The 18952-nt window shown below is 38.9% G+C and overlaps 1 protein-coding gene across 2 annotated transcripts in view; it reads left to right on the forward strand.

The window, feature by feature from the left end:
- polr2b (polymerase (RNA) II (DNA directed) polypeptide B, 140kDa) overlaps positions 1-18952 on the forward strand; it is a 67431-nt gene that overhangs the window by 21988 nt on the left and 26491 nt on the right. For both annotated transcript variants that reach the window (XM_018096491.2, XM_002937552.5), the window contains 5 exons: positions 708-904; positions 3997-4116; positions 14497-14683; positions 15614-15757; positions 16767-16906. In XM_018096491.2, coding sequence (XP_017951980.1) covers positions 708-904; positions 3997-4116; positions 14497-14683; positions 15614-15757; positions 16767-16906 — 788 coding nt within the window. The remainder of the gene's footprint in view (positions 1-707; positions 905-3996; positions 4117-14496; positions 14684-15613; positions 15758-16766; positions 16907-18952) is intronic.

Here is an 18952-nt window from a genome sequence, read left to right on the forward strand (position 1 = left end):
TGAGTCCTACCTCTTCTAGCTCCCCCCAGTCTTCCGTCCATCTTCCCAGAGGGAGTCCTCTCTCTGCCAGCGCCGTCCGTCCTCCCTATCAGCTCCCCCGTCCCGCTCCCCGCTGTGTCCTCTTTCTCCGCTGCCAGGGGTGAGGACGCAGCAGGGAGCTGGTTAAATTCCCCTGGGGGTCCGGATCCAGTAGTTTGAGGACCCCTGCTCTAGATTCACCCTGCAGCACTCTGTGTTTAGAAGTCTTCTTTCCACTTGAATCAAGCTAGAGGACATTACAAAATTGAACTTCAGTACACCAAGGGAAATGGCTTTTGCTACAGCAATCCTTAGCTCAGTAATAATTTTTTACTGTCTTGTTGCATACTTTTACTCTACTCTGTTAGCTCTGCCAAAGGATGTAAGCAGAAATAACAAATTTATACTTAACCTAAATGCCTTTTCCCTCTGTCTGAAGGAAGCACAACTGTCCCTTCCTTCTATGTCGTTAAAGTTGTTTCTATATAGGATAAGGAGAGAGAGTGTCACATTTATTTGAGGTGGTGTTTTCCTACCCATGGATGAACATCTTAGTTAGTGCTGCCTTCCATTCTAAGGAAAAGAGAATTCATGATATGTATAAATTCATTAATTCTTCAAAACATTAACATTGAGTGCACTTGTGAGTGTGTATTGTAATTTTGGGTTTTATTCTTCTGTTACCATAGGTCAAACCATCGCTTGACGAAGCTTTTGTTATTCAGGAACAAAACGTGGCTCTTAATTTTATTGGTTCTAGAGGTGCTAAGCCTGGTGTTACAAAAGAAAAAAGGATCAAATATGCAAAAGAAGTCCTACAGAAGGAAATGCTTCCACATGTTGGTGTCAGTGATTTCTGTGAAACAAAAAAAGCTTACTTTCTAGGGTAGGTTTGGAGCAATGTTTGTTTTGTTTGTTTTTTTTTTTTTTTGTTCCTTTAAACACTGAAATAAGATTGAAATGTAGTTGCATAACTGTAGGTAGAGCTCCCTCTAGTAGTGGGGAAGGGTTTTTTTTTATAAATAGTGGTGACTGCAGGACCCTTGCACAGAGAAGAGAGGCCAAAAATATATCTTCCTGCAACCTAGGGACTTTAGGCTACATCCCTTTTTAAAGCCTTTGGTTTCGATAACTGCATATCAGAAACATTGTTTAGTTTTTTTTTTTTTGTTTGTTTTTTTTTACCATAAGGGCATCCGCCTAAATCACATTGTGGCAAATACTACACTGAAGTGTCAAATATCAGTTCTTCTATTCTTTTTCTACTTTCTATTTTTTAGCATTTGGAAATAGTCATTATGGTCCCTAAGGTGTGTAATTATATTCCGGGGTTGCTGTGCTATCTACAGGGGAGGAGGAGGTGGCTTATGGATTTAAGGTGTTTGTTAATATGGCATAATATAATTATTTTTACATATGAATGAAGGGTGATATCCCTACACCAACCGTTTGCAGTTTTGCTGTGATACCACAATTAATGTGGGTATGGTCTTAAAACCTCTTTCATAACATGGGTGTGGCTTTAAAAAAGGGGAGTGGTCAAAACTGGCTTTCATTATCTGCCCTCCACCATATAGGCCAGAAAAATTCTGGCCCTCTGTACCACAGAAGTTGGATAGCACTGTGCTAGATAAACATAATTTGAACATAAAGTGTACAAAGAATTTTTTTTTTTTTTTTTTTGCAGTTTACCCTTAAAGGACATGTAAACCCCACATACAAAAATTGAATCAGTGAACAGCCTCTTTGAAATCTTTCTATACCTGCCACACTGGTTGTCCAGAGGTTAATAGTAAGGCTGCAGTAGCCCCTTAATCACTTAGATTTGCTTCTCCTCCTGTAACCCACTCGGCCCCCTCCCTCAGGAATTTGCTTTGGCTGTTGGTTTGTGGGCATGCTCAGTTGTTCTAGGCTCAGATTACTAAATGCACAAGTGAAAAGTGTTTTAACAATAAAAGGTGTTATTAAAATGGTATGGTGTGATGTGTTTTCACAGAGAAGCACTCCTCAAGTAAATAACTTGGACTTTGTAAGAATAAATCTAAAACAATATTTTAGAAGTTAATTTTTGCCCTTAGAATGAAAAATGAACCCTATTTTAGTCAAGACTTCTAGCTAGAAAGGCCACTCTCTCAAAGCATACTTTTTCCCCCCCTTTTGTTTCCAACATATTTACAGTTTTAGACTACAGTAAAACCATTGTTCTACTTTTTGGGGGGGATTAGAAAAAAAAATGTAGATTTTGGGGAAAATAAAATCAGGGAAAAGCATTATACATTTACTTTTGGGACCACAAAAATGGTGTAGAATGAGGCAGAGTATGTAAAATTAAGGTTTCCCTGCATTTTGAACTTCTCATTTAATGTACAGAGCCACATTCTGGTAATTTTTGCTGTCTACAGTCAGGATGAAACTTTTAGATAAGAAAGGAAACACAGTGAGATGTTAGAGGAGGAAAGGCTAATAAAGATTTAAGCTCAAGCTGCAGGCATACCATCAGTTTTCTCAATGGTGCCCTTAAGTCTCCCCATATTTCTTCAGATGATCAGAAGCCTCATAAGAAAAAAAAAAAAAAGCTGAGCTCTGTAAAGAAAGTTATCATAATACTTCGCTCCTGCACCAAGACCAGTGTACATGTGCAGTTTGTAAGAATGAGGAAGTTTCCTGCTGATTGGCTCAGATCACACATTCCTAAGGGGAGAGGGGAGAAAGTTCTTAGCATTCTGGAGGGAGGGGGAAACAGGAGAGAGGAGAGAGACGCATGTCTCTGGCACAGGAAAACTGAGACAAGAAATCCTGTTTCTTTTGACAGAGAACTCAGTCTAGCATTTCTGTAAGTGCTTATAGCTGTATTTACATAGACCTTTCTGGTAAACCTTACTTAGTTTTTATCTTTCCTTCTCCTTTAAGTTAGAAGAGTCAACTATTTTCACTAGTCAGCATTAAGCACCGCAACATCACAACGTCTTTTTTTTTTTTTTTTTTTTTCTTCCTGACAGTAGATTGTTGGCCAAATATGACCAACGCTGTTGCATCTCTCACTCACACCCCTTTCAAGAAATAAATTCTGCAACTTAAAGGGAATGTCAATCCAAAACCTGTTTTGCATAATGAAAGAAAATGTAGTAGGATTTTACCATGCTAGCCAGTAGATAGAGGGGAGGAAAAGTGTACTTTTGCACTTTGATGCTCCCCCCCGGCAAAACAAAATTAAATGTTAGGTTTTAGATGCCAGGTTCGTGGATGCCCTTTCAGCCTGCTCCCACAGCCTGGAGCAACGGGTGATAAAATGGTTACTTATGGCTATGGCGCAGCGAGCCTTGTTTTATTTTGGATGAAGGCATTGCAGAAATTGAGGTCTGCTGGCTGAACAGAACAGGGCAAAGAAGTTGAAGCCAGCAAGGAAGAGATTATACACCAATGCAATGTTTAAACTGGGGCGTTTATTGCTAATTTTCTTTTGGACTTAAAAAAAAAAGTCATAGTGACCTCTGTAGACTTGGGTTATTGAATGAGAACTGCATTTTTTAGATTAAGCTCTCTAAATAAAAGTACACCTTACCCTCCTGAACCTATATCACTTTTCAAAAACTCTATTGTTAACAACCCAAGTACTGTCTACTAACACTCCTGAAGTTACCTCCATCAAAGAGTCTATTAAATTGTTCAATTGATTATGTGGGTTTTTTTTAAATGCGTAACCCAACAGTGCCCCTCCTCTCCTCCCTAATCTACCACCTGCTTGACGCTCAGGATAAAGATGGTGTTGTAAAAAAGTATCCTATATAAACCTGAAGATATATCCTCATTTTCTAATTAAAAGGGATGGCCTTGTGTCCTCTTTAGAGCTGCGCGTTCAAAAGTATAGATGTTGTCAGTCATTAGATAAAATATTCTTTAATTGTTTTTATATTTATCTACCTTTTCATCGTCTCCATAAATACTCATTTAAGATTATCTATTTTTTTTTTTTTAAAGATACATGGTTCACAGGCTACTTCTGGCGGCTTTGGGAAGAAGAGAACTTGATGACAGAGATCATTATGGTAACAAAAGATTGGATCTGGCTGGGCCATTACTGGCTTTTCTTTTTCGAGGGTAAGAATGATTCAGGTCTTGTCATTTTCAAATTCTAAATTTGAACATTTATTTAGTAGAGATGTAACAAATGCAGTATCTGGTTTGGTATTTGTCAAAATCTGTGCAAAATTGTGGCAGGGCATGGGGATTTTCCCTGCTGCTGTCTTAGGAAAAAATGCAGCACTTAAAACAACCATCTGTGTCATTGTAAATAAAAAGCACTGTGGCTGATGGACATACAGTGGCGACAGGCATAATTCCTTAACAAAATGCACACCTTTTACTGCTCAGAGTTACTCATGGTGCTTTTCGTTTAATATCCGTATTGGTGATGGTAATTTTAGTCTCCATCGACTGCCGGAAGACAAGGAGCCATGCATACAGTTTAAGAGCAGGTGGAGCAATCACTACATATTTAGCGACTGCTCTCCATTGAGCTGTACTCGCGCTGTGTGCCCTTATAGTCAAAATTGTTATGATAATGTTACCTGTTATCAGAAGATTAATCCCTTGATAGTGAGTGGGTCCCTCCTTTTCTGTGATATGATTTTAAGGGTTAGTGTGTATTTATAATGATGCATCTAATAAATAAATACTTACTATTTTTATATGTTAGTGTCAGGTGGAAGGACCTACTGGTAAATAAAGCATTAGAGAGATTATTATATAAGGGGATCCCCTTATATATTTATACATAATTATTATATCTCCTCTTAAGCAACTTCTTCTTCAGTGTAAACAACCCTAACTTGGCCTATCTTTCCTCATAACCAAGCCTTTCCATACCTTTTACCAACTTAGTTGCCCTTCTCTGTACCCTCTTTATCTGGATAATATTCTGTTTGAACCTTACCCTCTCCTTCCGTTAATCTATGCCCTTTTTAATACAGCTCAAAACTTGTTTGCCCTTGGAGCTGCTGACTTGCTACTTGCTCTCTAACCAGTGGCTCACAAGCAACATGTTGCTCACCAACCCCTTGGATGTTGCTCCCAGTGGCCTCAAAGCAAGTGCTTGTTTTTGAATTCCTGGCTTGGGGGCTTGTACAGCCAAACAGCCTCCAATAGGCTGCCAGTCAACATAGGGGCTACCAAATAGCCAACCACAGCTCTTATTTGGTACCCCCAGAAACTTTTTGAACACTTGTGTTTCTCCCCAACTCTTTTTACATTTAAATGTAGCTCACAGGTCAGAAAGGTAAGATCAGGGGTCTCCAACAAGCAAGGTTTTCTCTATTATGGATTTGTCAAATGCAGCCCCATTAAGGTTATAAGTGTCTTGTGTATTTTTACATCCCATGACCTTACATGTATACACATTAAATCTCATCTGCCACTTAGCCGTCCAGATTTCCAGTTTTTCAATATCCTGCTACAAGGATGCCACATCTTGGAAACAATTGACTGAGCTGCAGAGCTTTGCCTCATCTGCAAACCCTGATATATTACTTATAATACCCTCCGCTAAGTCATTAATGAACAAGTAAAACAAAAGTGGACCCAGTACAGAAACCTGAGCGACCCCACTGAGAACCTTACTCCAAGTAGAGAATGTACCATTAACAACCACCCACTGTACCCAGTCCTGTAGCCAGTTTCCTATTGATGTGCAAATGACTTCACTAAGACAAACAGACCTTAGTTTAGAGAGCAGTTGTTTGTAGGGCACTATATCAAATGCTTTGGCAAAATCCAAAAATATCACATCTGCTTAACCCCACTGTCCAGCTTCTTGCTAACCTCATTATAAAAAGCAACCAAACTGGTCTGACATGACCTGTTCTTCATAAAGCCATTCTGATTACTACACATAATGCTATTCTCCAGAACATAATTTTGAATGTGATCCCGTAACAGGCCTTCAAATAGCTTGCCCGCCACGGATGTCAAACTTACTGACATATAATTGCCAGGCTGAGATCATAATCCCTTTTTAACTATAGGAATGACATCAGCTTTTCTCCAATCCATAGGTACCATACCAAATGAAAGCGAGTCTAAGAATATCAGAAACAGAGGCCATTGTAAAACTGAACCTAGCTCTCTCAGTACCAGAGGGTGTATTCCATCTGGCCCTGGTGCCTTGTTCACATTAATTTTGAGTCAACCTTTATGTACCATACGTTGCGTCAACCACTGACTAGATTGAGCTGAGCCAACAATGCAGCTATTGAGTCGGTCTTGGCACTCTGGCTTAAATATACAGTGAGGAACATAAGTATTTGAACACCCTGCGATTTTGCAAGTTCTCCCACTTAGAAATCATGGAGGGGTCTGAAATTCACATTGTAGGTGCATTCCCACTGGGAGAGACAGCATTTAAAAAAAGCTTGGTGAAAATAGATCCTGTTGGAGGCTAAAGGCTAAAAACGACTGTCAGTCTCCCTAGGACTGGGGCTCCATGCAAGATCTCACCTTGTGGGGTATCACTGATGATGATAAAGGTGAGGAATCAGCCCAGAACTACAAGGGAGGAGCTTGTCAATGACATGAAGAGGGCTGGGACCACAGTTTCAAAGGTCACTGTCGGTAGAACACTACGCCGTCATTGTTTCAAATCATGCATTGCACGGAAGGTTCCCCTGCTCAAGTCATCACGTCCAGGCCCGTCTGAAGTTTGCCAATGACCATCTGGATGGTCCAGAGGAGGCGTGGGAGGAAGTCATGTGGTCAGATGAGACCAAAGTAGAACTTTTTGGTCTAAACTTCACTTGCTGCGTTTGGAGGAAATATAAGGATGAGTTGCATCCCAAGAACACCATCCCTACTGTGGAGCATGGGGGTGGTAACATCATGCTTTGGCGGTGCTTTTCTAGAAAGGGGACAGGACAACTGCACTGTATTAAGATGAATGGGGCCATGTATTGTGAGATTTTGAGCAACAACCTCCTTCCCTCAGTCAGAGCATTGAAGATGGGTCGTGGCTGGGTCTTCCAACATGCCAATATCCCGAAGCACACAGCCAGGATAACCAAGGAGTGGCTCCGTAAGAGGCATATCAAGTTTCTGGAGTGGCCTAGCCAGTCCCCAGACCTAAATCCAATAGAAAATCTTTGGAGGGAGCTGAAACTCCGTGTTGCTCTGCGACAGCCCCGAAACCTGCCAGATCTAGAGGAGATCTGTGTGGAGGAGTGGGCCAAAATCCCTGTTGCAGTGTGTGCAAACCTGGTCAAGAACTACAGGAAACGTTTGACCTCTGTAATTGCAAACGAAGGCTTCTGTACCAAATATTAACACTGATTTTCTCAGGTGTTCAAATACTTATGTGCAGCAGTGTAATACAAATAAAGTCTTTAAAAATCATGCAATGTGATTTCCTGAATATTTTTTTTTAAATGCTGACTCTCACAATGGGAATGCACCTACAATGTGAATTTCAGACCCCTCCATGATTTCTAAGTGGGAGAACTTGCAAAATCACAGGGTGTTCAAATACTTATGTTCCTCACTGTAAATCCTTTTAACCGCACTCCGGTTGGGGGAAGCAATAGTTTTGCTAAAGAAATAAGACAGCCCCTGCTGGCGCTTAGCCATCCACACTGGGATGGTGCCGACTATTTCCTCAGTTGCTTGTGCTGATATACCAGCATAATTTTGTCCAGCCCATTTTTGGAGTTTTGTGTGACATAATGTCCAATTTGCATTTTTTTCCTCCCTTTTTTTGTTCTGTTCCAATACAAACAAAGGGAATAAACATGTGTATAGCAAAACATGTGTTACTGAAATAGTTTTCTGTGAGAAATACTTGATTTTCTGGAAAAATGTATGGGGTGCCAACAATTTTGGCCATGGCTGTAAGGGAAGGCTGGGTCAGCTTGATTAATTTCAGCCTGTTAAGGCCTTCTGGAATTATTGGCAGTATTTTAAGCTTGCATAGGTGTATGTAAGGTTATAAAGGCAGACTGTTATTATTGGTTTGCATTTTACAGCCAGTTCTCTGCAGGCTACATGTGATTATTTCTATTCAGAGATGTATTGGACATGTTATGCCTACTAGTTTTTTACTGTGTTATAACTTAGAACTAAAAGATAACAATCTTACATTGCAGCCGGTATATAAATACTAGGTACAAATCTGCAATGCATACATTGTTACTACAGATTATCATTATTTTCTTGCAGCTGCTCAGTTTATTGCTCAGCGAGTATGGGAGCTGCTGAGTGTTGTATGTTAATTAAGTGTTTAGCAGGCATTAATAACGGAAAGGTGTTTAAAATAATGAAATCATTATACAAGGAATTGCTCTTGGGAGGCCGTTTAAGTACCCAGTGACAATGAGTGTTAGAGGGATTGATTGTGTCACACAGTTTGTATCTTGCCGCATGTATGTGATCCTGGAGCAGAGGTTCCATGCAGTATTTACTTGTGAGATGCAGACTGTTAGTGGGGTGCTGACAACACTGGCTGGCTGCAAACGTAGGGGAGAGCAGGATGCTCAAAGCAACAATGACAGGGGTTTTTGTATTTTGGGGTGGAGAAGGGAGGTTGATGAGGGTGACAAGTTTGTAACATTCAATAGGGGAGGTAGGGAACAAAAGTGTATGGGGACTGGTCCACAGCTTGTCCAAACCAACAGATTTGCCATTTTGGGTGAAAATGCTGGGGTGGACAGCTCTGAACTGGCATGTATGGAGCAAGGCTGACTCTCAGAGCACCCTGGGGGGCAGCACCTCTAATATGGGTGGGGGGAGTAGTGCTAATAAGGGAAGACAGGCTATAGTTGTAAGAGATTCAGTTATTAGGGTAATTTGTTGCAAGGGCCCAACATGCCAAACTGTATGTTGCTTGTTGGCTCTAGGGTTTAGCGGTCTTGGTACTACAGGAGTGGGGAAGGTCATGAAGAACGATTTTAAAACTAGGTGATTGGTGTAGGGAGGAGGGCTTTGGGTATCTGAAAACTGGGTTTTTCTATCGGCTACAGGCTCCTCTCTAGGGATGGGCTGCACCTCAATAATCATGTTGCAGCTGCTTTAAGGGAAAAGGAGGGACCACTGCTGCAGAGTCACATTCATGACCATTTCCTGTGAGAATAAAAGGACACAGCAATCGTTCATTTCAGCCTTGACACTAAAGCTGGCCATACGCATACTAATAAACTTTTATGTAATGTTTAGTACCGTGTGTGGGCTCCGAATTATCGCCTTGAAAATTTTCATACCATGGCAATCGGTCAAGTTAGAAAATTTTGGTCGGATAACGATAAAATTTGCGCATGTACTGTGTGTCATGTGAAATTCTTGGGAGACCTACAGTGGAAGTCACTTTCATACAATTGGTGTCTGCCAAATTTTTCATGTCCAGAACATCCTCCAACTTGTATTTTATCTTACAGTTTCAGTCTTCATGTTAGTTTCAGATCGTTGCATTTAAACGTACGACCGAAATACAAATGTTCGTTGGAAGAAGAATCTGAATGTGTATGGCCACCTTAAGGGGGAAATTCACAAAATAGTGAGACTGAAACAAAATAAAAGTGGGGATTTGTTGGATTTTCCACCTTATTCACAAATATCTATCTCTACTTCTGTGAATTTGTCTTTTGAACAGATGTTTAACAATTTAAACAATTTAGCTTTTTAATCCTGTCAGTCTGACTTTCAGCTGTACCTGTGCTTTGTACTAATGACTCTCAGAGACGAGAAGCCCCTGCTTCTTATAAAGACTGATATAGGAGAGCATATACCCATACCCAGAAGGTGTTGTCTCCTGTTAAAGGAGGAGAATAAGTAAAACCTCCTGAAAAATGTTTAGTGCCAGTGCGCAAATCCTTTATCCTCCTTCCCCAACCACATCAGTTAAACTTATATCAACTTAAAAGTGGCCCAAAACTGTAGAGCACCACCACTATCTTTGGACATGTGACTTCCATTCTCAACTTTGATTTCAATTCAGAACAGTGCATTAGCCCAGTTTGACCTCCAGATGTATGTTGAAAACAGAAGTGACACTGCTAAAGGTGGTGCCCAACACTGCTGAGTGTTAGTGTCAGTGACATTTTGTAGAGGGGGCTGTGCACTAGTACTAAAACCTAAAATTTGCCAGGAAGACATTGAACATTGGGGGGGAAACAAAGCAGAACAGATGAACTGAGAATTGATCTGATACAGCTAGAAGAGTTTCACTGAGCTGTACTCCATTTTTAAAATGTTGGTAAAAAATATTGTTTAAAATTTTATTTTTGTGCCATGTTTATGTTGTTTAAAAGACAGATTCCTAAATGTCTCTGTAAACTGTGTTTCTTTCACCAAAAAAGGAATAGTGGCAGTTGAGTGAGAATTTAGGTAGATTAGTGTTTTTGAATATGGAAAAAGTAGTTTACACCAGTTTACCACCACTTTTACTCCAATAAAAGGCTATCTCCACTTTTGTGAATTCCCCCTTAAGCATCTAAAAGTTGCCAGAGTTTTCCTTAATTTCAACAGCTGGGGCTTTTTAGATTTTTTCGGCACAAAACTCAGTGCGATTAGTAGATGCATGTGGAGTTTCCTTCATGATTGCCTGAGCCTGAAGGCTTGAGCAATCATTTATCAGCCCTTATGTCTTCTTTAATTGTATAACCTGTATGATTATAGCCACTTTGTGTAAATTGTATGATTAAGTTTGAGACTTGCTATAAAGGAGAACTAAACCCTGAAAATGAATGACTAAAAATTCCATATTTTATATACTTACTGCACCAGCCTAAAGTTTCAGCATCGTAGTAGCAGCAATGATCCAGGACTTCAAACTTCTCACAGGAGTTCCCTATCTTGGAAAGTGTCTGTGACACTCATATATGCTCTCAGCTGTTGAGAAGCTAAGCTTAGTGATTTTTGTAAATAATTAAGCAGAAAATGAGGTTGACCTGTTATACTGTATAAGCTGATGCCAAGGGCTGTATTACTGATCAGCCTTATATTGTGACATTTATATTCTATTCATACAATATTATGTGCGTTGGTACCTAAGCTCAGTAACTGGCAGCAGTATGTGCATTGAATGCGCAGATAAGGAGAGCTACTAGGGGATATGTGGAGATACAGATCTTCCCTGCTATAAAGGGCTGTGGTTGTGATGGGCTGGTACAGAACCCCAAAACATAATGTATAATTTTTTTGTTTGTTTTAGGCTTTAGTTCTCCTTTAAAGAGCGCATTTAGGCTAACACGGGCACAACTGCTTCAGGGTACAGCCACACCACCAAGACAGATGACTTGGGAGAGATGTAACACACAATACACAATCATTGTATCCCCTGTATCCAGAAGAGGATTCCACTGAAAGGGATTTATTGGTTAAAACTGATCCCAGCATTATTATCGAACAACCTTAAACTCATTTTGTCTCATACACTCGGAGATTTTAAAGTATGGTACTGTTATAAAACAGTGCTGGTGTAGGAATATTTCCATCAGTGGTGCACTTTATGGCAAATGTGGCTTATAATCCTAATTAATTGAGGATCATCCCTGTCATGGCCAGTGTTGTGTTTTAATACCAAGTAGCCATTCTGCAGTAACCCGTGCTGATTATTAAAGGAGATGGGGTACAATCACTTACTAGATACCCCAGGGCCGGTGTTTTTGTTAGCAAAACACTGCACTTGCCCAAGGTATCTGAAAGCATTCCTGAGTGGTTCCTGCTTCAGCCTGACAGGGCTGTGGAGTCGGTAGATAAATTCTCCAACTCCGACTCCTCAGTTTCTGATACTTCAGACTCCACGACTCCGACTCTGTTTTTAATATGCTAATGTATTTTATACATTCATTGAAGGAAAGGAAGGAGACATGCATGTCATTTAACCACAGAATTACTGGCTAGTTATCAGTGAGAGTTAGGCTAGGTTCACAGTGGGCATTGTGTTCCCTGTAACAGAGGAACACGACGCAGTGGAGCTGCCGCACCTTAACTGTGCGTTACGTCCCATTTAGTGAAGCATACAGTCAATGAAAAGCATGCTTCATGGTCACTCAACGTGTTCGTTTATGCACTGCGTGCATTGGGCTTTATTCTTATAGCAGAGAAGTAATTAATTATGACTGTTTGTGAATTGGGACATTTAAACTTGCTTTATTTTTTTTTTTTTATTCCCATTTAAATTTAGTAGGAGTCGGTTCATTTTTTGCCGACTCCAGGTACCAAAAATTGCCTCCGACTCCACAGCCCTGCTGCCTGAAACATTGCTAGTGCCTGGGTCACAACCCATAATAAAGCCTTTTAAAGAAGCTATTGCTTATTGTGGTGCTTTCGATTGAGGATTTTGATATTGGAGTGCCCCGTTATGAACAACTACCAGTGACATGATTGTATTTAACCCATTTCTCATTAGTGAGAACTGACCAGTCAGCTCTTGGCTAGTTGATAGCATTTCTGCCATAGGATATGCAGTGCCATGTTGAAGTCAACTTGCTCGGACTGTATACTACATAAATTGTGCTTCAGCGTAAATACCAAAACACTTGTTTGCTTGAGAAACACAAGTAATGGTATATGGGTAAAGCATCACCCCTGTGGATTAGTAATGGTAAATGGAGTAAATCTTCAACCTGTGTGTTTTAAAATGTGTCTTTATGTTGGATATTCAGACAACCTAACCTCAAAAATGGTATGTTTGGTTTCAAGGGACTATATGCTACGGTTAAAATCTGTATTTGTGGTATAGCATTCTGTGGATAATTTTACCTGGACATATAAGGTATGACTGTGTGTTATGCTAAAACAATTAACCATACATGACTATGTTTGACTTGAATGACTTTTATAATTATTTTTCTCCCTGTTTAGTTTTTAATGAGTATATATTCCTTTTAATGTTTGTGCTGAATAAAGGTGTGTTTTTTTTTGTTTACTGGGACTACAAACTCTGAGACAATTTCTTTGATCCAAGGGTTCACCTCTTGTCTATGAGGGATCTTTTTGACATTTAAAATTTATTTATAATGGTGTCCCTTTCATTGGACTATTGGACTAAATGCAGCATAAATTCTGATAACATACCATGTTACTGCCAGAGTGTGATCAGTGATAAATAATTCATACAAAGGCTGCTGAAGTTAATTGCACAAGTGGTTGTCTACAAAATGTGCCCAAAATTTCTTAAAGGACATGTCAACCACAAAAATAATTTTTGCCTAGTAAAAGAAAACCTAATTCCAAGCAACTTTTCAGTATCAATTTATTAAAAATTATTAGTGCTTTAAATGTAATGTAATTGCTATTGAAAGCAGCATTTGCTGAACTCCTGGTTGTTACTTTTTAAACAATGTTGCAAGTGCCAGGCTCCTCCAGCAAGACATGTCTGTAAAATCTGCTGGCGTTTGTTACATTATTTCAAATGCCAGAACCACCAGGGCAGAGACTAGAAAGGACAGGCGATTTCTATATACAAATAACTAAAAAAAACAATTAAAAATATGTAATGAATGCATATTGCAAAGTTGCTTAGAACTGGGTTTTCTTTTATTAGGCAAAAAAATGTTTTTGGGGTTGACATGTCCTTTAAACTTTAAAAAGAAATATCTACATACAGAATTATGATTTTAAAAAATAGACTGTTTATAGATAGGGATGCACCAAATCCACTCTTTTGGTATTCGGCTGAACCCCCAAATCCTGAACCATGTTCAAATTTTCATATGCAAATAAGGTTATCGAGAAGTTAAGGAGGGTTCTCCTTAACTTCTCCATAACCTTATCTGCATGCACAGTGAAAAATGTTCAACTTCTGTGTTTTATGTGACAAAAAGTTGCGTGATTTTAAGGATTTGGTTAGTGGATTTGCCCGAATCCTGCTGAAAAAGACCCAATATTGGCCCAATCCTGGATTCAGTGTATCCGTAATATCACTGATTGAAGTTACAGTAACAATATCCATTTTAAAGTTTGTTTGGGTTTTATTGCTTTTATGGTATTTTTCATTGCATTGCACAGGATTGGTCTTGCTTGGATATAATTTTGTTTCATATTTATTTTGTTTATGTCACATTGTTCACCATTGTTGTCACCATGTATATCTGGATTTACAAGATTGATGTGAAATGTCACTCATGTCTCTCTTCCCACCCGTGAGTGTTTTTAGGGCATTGTATGCGTCTGGGTTTCACCTTAACTAAAGCTGGAGACCCAGCTGAAATATATTTATTCCAAATAAATACACGTTTAAAAACGTATTTGGGACAGAATTAGGGGTAGGCAGAAGAGGCACATTTCTAGGGTGCAACTGTGGTGGGACGAGTAGGAATAGGCTTTCATATGCTGTGTTAAAATTTTGTAATAATGCAGCATAAATACATACTGTGTGTTATAGCAATTACTATATTATAAAAAAAATAAGGCATATCTGTATAGTAGATTTGAGTGACCACTTTTTTAAGACAAACCAGGGTTGGTTGATTAATTTAACTGTTTATTTACTTTTTAAAGGATGTTCAAGAATTTGCTAAAAGAAGTTCGAATTTATGCACAAAAATTTATTGATCGAGGAAAAGATTTTAATCTGGAACTAGCAATCAAAACCAGGATAATTTCTGATGGATTGAAGTATTCTTTAGCCACTGGAAATTGGGGTGACCAAAAGAAAGCACATCAAGCAAGAGCTGGTGTGTCCCAGGTATGTTTTGTTTTTTTTTGTTGATGTTTTTTTTTTGGTGGCCCATAGTAAATCTGCAGCCTTTTCCCTTCACTCAATTTTAGAGCACCACAAGTAAAACACATTGCTTACATTTTTTTTTTTCATTTATTTCACTGGTCTAAAATATGTGCCTTTCGTTAAACCTACATATATGTGTTCTTTTTTTATTTTTCTTAACCAGATATACTATGTAATAGTAGATTAATCAATTTTCAGGGAAAAAAACATAATCACAATAAAGAATTACAACAAAACGCACGTGACTTTCAACACAACCATGTTTTGTTATTCTCAAGACAATTGACCCTTTTCTTTTCATGTTTTTTTTTTTTTTTGATAAATCATGACTATTTAAGGTTTTGAAAAATATTCTCATTTGCAAAGAGCGAATTTAATTGGCATAAAAAAATACCCATAGACTCCATTGACTGCAAAAAAGTTGCATGGTAGCTAGTGATGAAGGACATTTTGCACCAGGTTTTGCAAAAACAAACATCCATAAACTCCAATGGCTGTTACAAAAAAAAAAAAAAAGTTGCGTGGTAAAAAAACAAATTTGTCACCCATTTACTTAAAAGCATTTTACCATTTTGCAAAACAGGTCAGATTCATCCATCACTAGTGGTAGCCATGGAAAAATGCACATTGACTTCTTTAATGCATTTTGCAAATTTTTGGCATTTCATGAATTTTGTGGGAAAGTGAAACAGGACAGATTTGTTCATCACTTGTCATTTTTATTTGCGTTGTTTTTTCACAAATCGAGAAAAAAATGTAAGCTCAATTTTTTATGAATCTGCCTGTAATCTCTTATAAATTTACCAAAAAGGTAACATTTGTAAAATTATACTTTTTAAATTTTATTCTTTTTTTAAAATATGTGCGTTAAATTATTTATCTTTTCTCCAGGTGTTAAATCGGCTAACCTTTGCATCAACTCTTTCTCATCTCCGGAGATTAAATTCCCCTATTGGGAGGGATGGGAAACTTGCAAAACCACGACAATTGCACAACACTCTGTGGGGAATGGTTTGTCCTGCTGAGACCCCAGAGGTATGAATGTATTTAAGGATACAATATTTTTTACTTTCAAAAAACTTGTGATTTTAAAACGTAATAACATTCATATTATATATAACAGAAGTCAATGCTTCTAGAGTACACAGAGGTTTGATTTAATTTTTGATAGGCATTCTTTGTCCTGCTGCTATCTTAATCATGGTGGTTTTTGATTGTTTTAATACATGGGAGTAATGCTTGAAATTCTTGAAAGTGGAAAAATATAGCCATAGTACCTTTATCAAACTGAACAGTTTTGAATGTCACTCAAGGAATCATAGGAGGAAACATGCAGAAACATGTCCATGTCCCTGCCAACTACGCATGCCTGATTGGTTGGTCATAAATAAAGCCTTGATATTTGGAGCAATAATGCCAAACTTTTCAGCCTGTTCTGGTATTATCAATGCAAGATAAGTGAGAAGGGCCGCTCTTTAATCTTACCTGTGTCAAAGTGTCTCTCCTGATTTTACACTACTTGCAGGAGGGAGAAGAAGGTGCTTCTATTGAAAATTCCTTGGGCTTGTGCATGTTTTAAGGGTTTTTTCCCCCCCAAAAAAGTAGCACTATAACAAACTGAAATTTGAAAGCTTAGAATTACAGGAAGGTCATCTTTGTACTGTATATCTTAGTACTGTAGATTGATCCCCTATTAAATCTGATGTCATTGTCTCAAACTATAAAAGCAAAGTTCCAAGGAACTGAATTAAACAAATTTCATACAGTCTGTTTCTTGGCTTTGTTTTCTCAGATTTGCAGAACTACAACACTAAAAATGTTTTGATCCTTGATTGTATATTGGAGGATATATGCAGTTGCAGTCCAGCAACATCTGGGGAACCAAGGTTCTGAAATAGGGCATAAGATTCTAATGAATGAATTGTGTAATAACAGGACATGCTCTGTTATGATAAAACAAAGTCAAACTGTAAAATCCTATTGTACGTCTGTGTCCAAGACATTGCTTTTTAAATTTTAAAAAAAGCTGTATTATCTCCTGCAGGGCCATGCTGTAGGACTTGTTAAGAATTTGGCGTTGATGGCCTACATTTCCGTTGGTTCTCAGCCGTCACCTATACTAGAGTTCTTAGAAGAATGGAGTATGGAAAACCTAGAAGAAATTTCTCCAGCAGCCATTGCAGAGTATGTCTTGAAAAGTTTATAACGATTTAGAACTATACCCCCCGGCCACAAAAAGCACCCGTAACTATCACTGCCTAGACCCCCCTCACCTCTCCCTTTATTTTTAAGTTTAATGTCTGTCTAACCACAAACTAAAAATGCAGAGAAGCGCAGCCGTGTACCTCGCCGACATCATCTTACAGACTAAATTCACTTTGGGTCACTCCGCCGATACGAACCTGCTTGCGCAGTTGGAGGTAGCAGGAAATCTGCTTTAACTGCACATGTGCAAGCAGATTAGGTGTCGGCGGTGAGACCAGAAGTGTCTTCAATCAGTAAGAAGATGTCTGGCAGGTAGAGGCGGCTGCTCTCCTCTGCATTATTAGCTAGCGGTTAGCGATAGGGAAGTCATTAAACTTAAAAACTATGCAATAAGAGAAAGGTGAGGGGGGAGGTCTAGGCAATGATAGTTATGGGTGCTTTTTGTGCCCGGGGGTATAGTTCTCTTTTAAATAGATACTGTTATGTTAACACATTTTGCTTTTTAAATGAATTTACCGTAGTTGTTTTCCACAGTGGTAAAATGTAATCTTTTTTTTTTTTTTTTTTTGTTCCTTTTTAATTTAAACAGGCAAGCTGCTCTCTTGCCTTCCAGGTTCCCCACAGCTTCCTAAAGCTGGCCATATACACACGGATATAATGATACAAAACAAAGTTTTGTACAATTTTTGGACCATGTGTGGGCTCCAAATTATTGTCTCAACAATTTTCATACTATTGCCTGAATAAGTATTAAGCTTAAGATCTGCATTGGCATCTCTGCTAATTAAAGTGTGCATACAGTCATGGCCAAAATTGTTGGCATCCCAGAACTTTTTTCAGAAAATCAAGTATTTCTCACAGAAAAGTATTGCAGTAACACATGTTTTGCTATACACATGTTTATTCCCTTTGTTTGTATTGGAACAGAACAAAAAGAATGAACATAATGTCACACAAAACTCCAAAAATGGGCTGGACAGAATTATTGGCACCCTTAACTTAATATTTGGTTGCACACACTTTGGAAAAAATAACTGAAATCAGTTGCTTCCTATAACCATCAATAAGCTTCTTACACCTCTCACCGGGAATTTTGGACCACTCTTCCTTTGCAAACTGCTCCAGGTCTCTCTTATTGGAAGGGTGCCTTTTCCCAACAGCAAATATAAGATCTCTCCACAGATGTTCAATGGGATTTAGATCTGGACTCCACTTCAGAACTCTCCAGCGCTTTGTTGCCATCCATTTCTGGGTGCTTTTTGATGTATGTTAGGGAAGACCCAAGACCCAGGACGCAGACCTAGCTTTCGGACACTGGGCTCTACAGTGTGACCCAAAATCCTTCGGTAATCCTCAGATTTCATGATTCCTTGCACACATTCAAGGCACCCAGTGCCAGAGGCAGCAAAACAACCCCAAAACATCATTGAACCTCCTCCATATTTCACTGTAGGTACTGTGTTCTTTTCTTTGCAGGCCTCATTCTGTTTTAGGTAAACAGTAGAATGATGTGCTTTAACAAAAAGCTCTATCTTGGTCTCATCTGTCCACAAGACGTTTTCCCAGAAGGATTGTGTCTTACTCAAGTACATTTTGGCAAACTGTAGTCTTGCTTTTTTATGTTTCTGTGTCAGCAGTGGGGTCCTCCTGGGTCTCCTGCCATAGTGTTTCATTTAAATGTCGACGGATAGTTCGCGCTGACACTGATGCTCCCTGAGCCTGCAGGACAGCTTGAATTACTTTGGAACTTGTTTGGGGCTGCTTATCCACCATCCAGACTATCCTGCGTTGCAACCTTTCATCAATTTTTCTTTTCCGTCCACACCCAGGAAGATTAGCTACAGTGCCATGGGTTGCAAACTTCTTGATAATGTTGCGCACTGTGGACAAAGGCAAATCTAGATCTCTGGAGATGGACTTGTAACCTTGAGATTGTTGATATTTTTCCACAATTTAGGTTCTCAAGTCTTCAGACAGTTCTCTTCTCTTTCTGTTGATAATGTTTAGTGTGGCACGCACAGACAC

The sequence above is a fragment of the Xenopus tropicalis genome, chromosome 1 (assembly GCF_000004195.4).
Source record: "Xenopus tropicalis strain Nigerian chromosome 1, UCB_Xtro_10.0, whole genome shotgun sequence".
NCBI lineage: Eukaryota > Metazoa > Chordata > Amphibia > Anura > Pipidae > Xenopus > Xenopus tropicalis.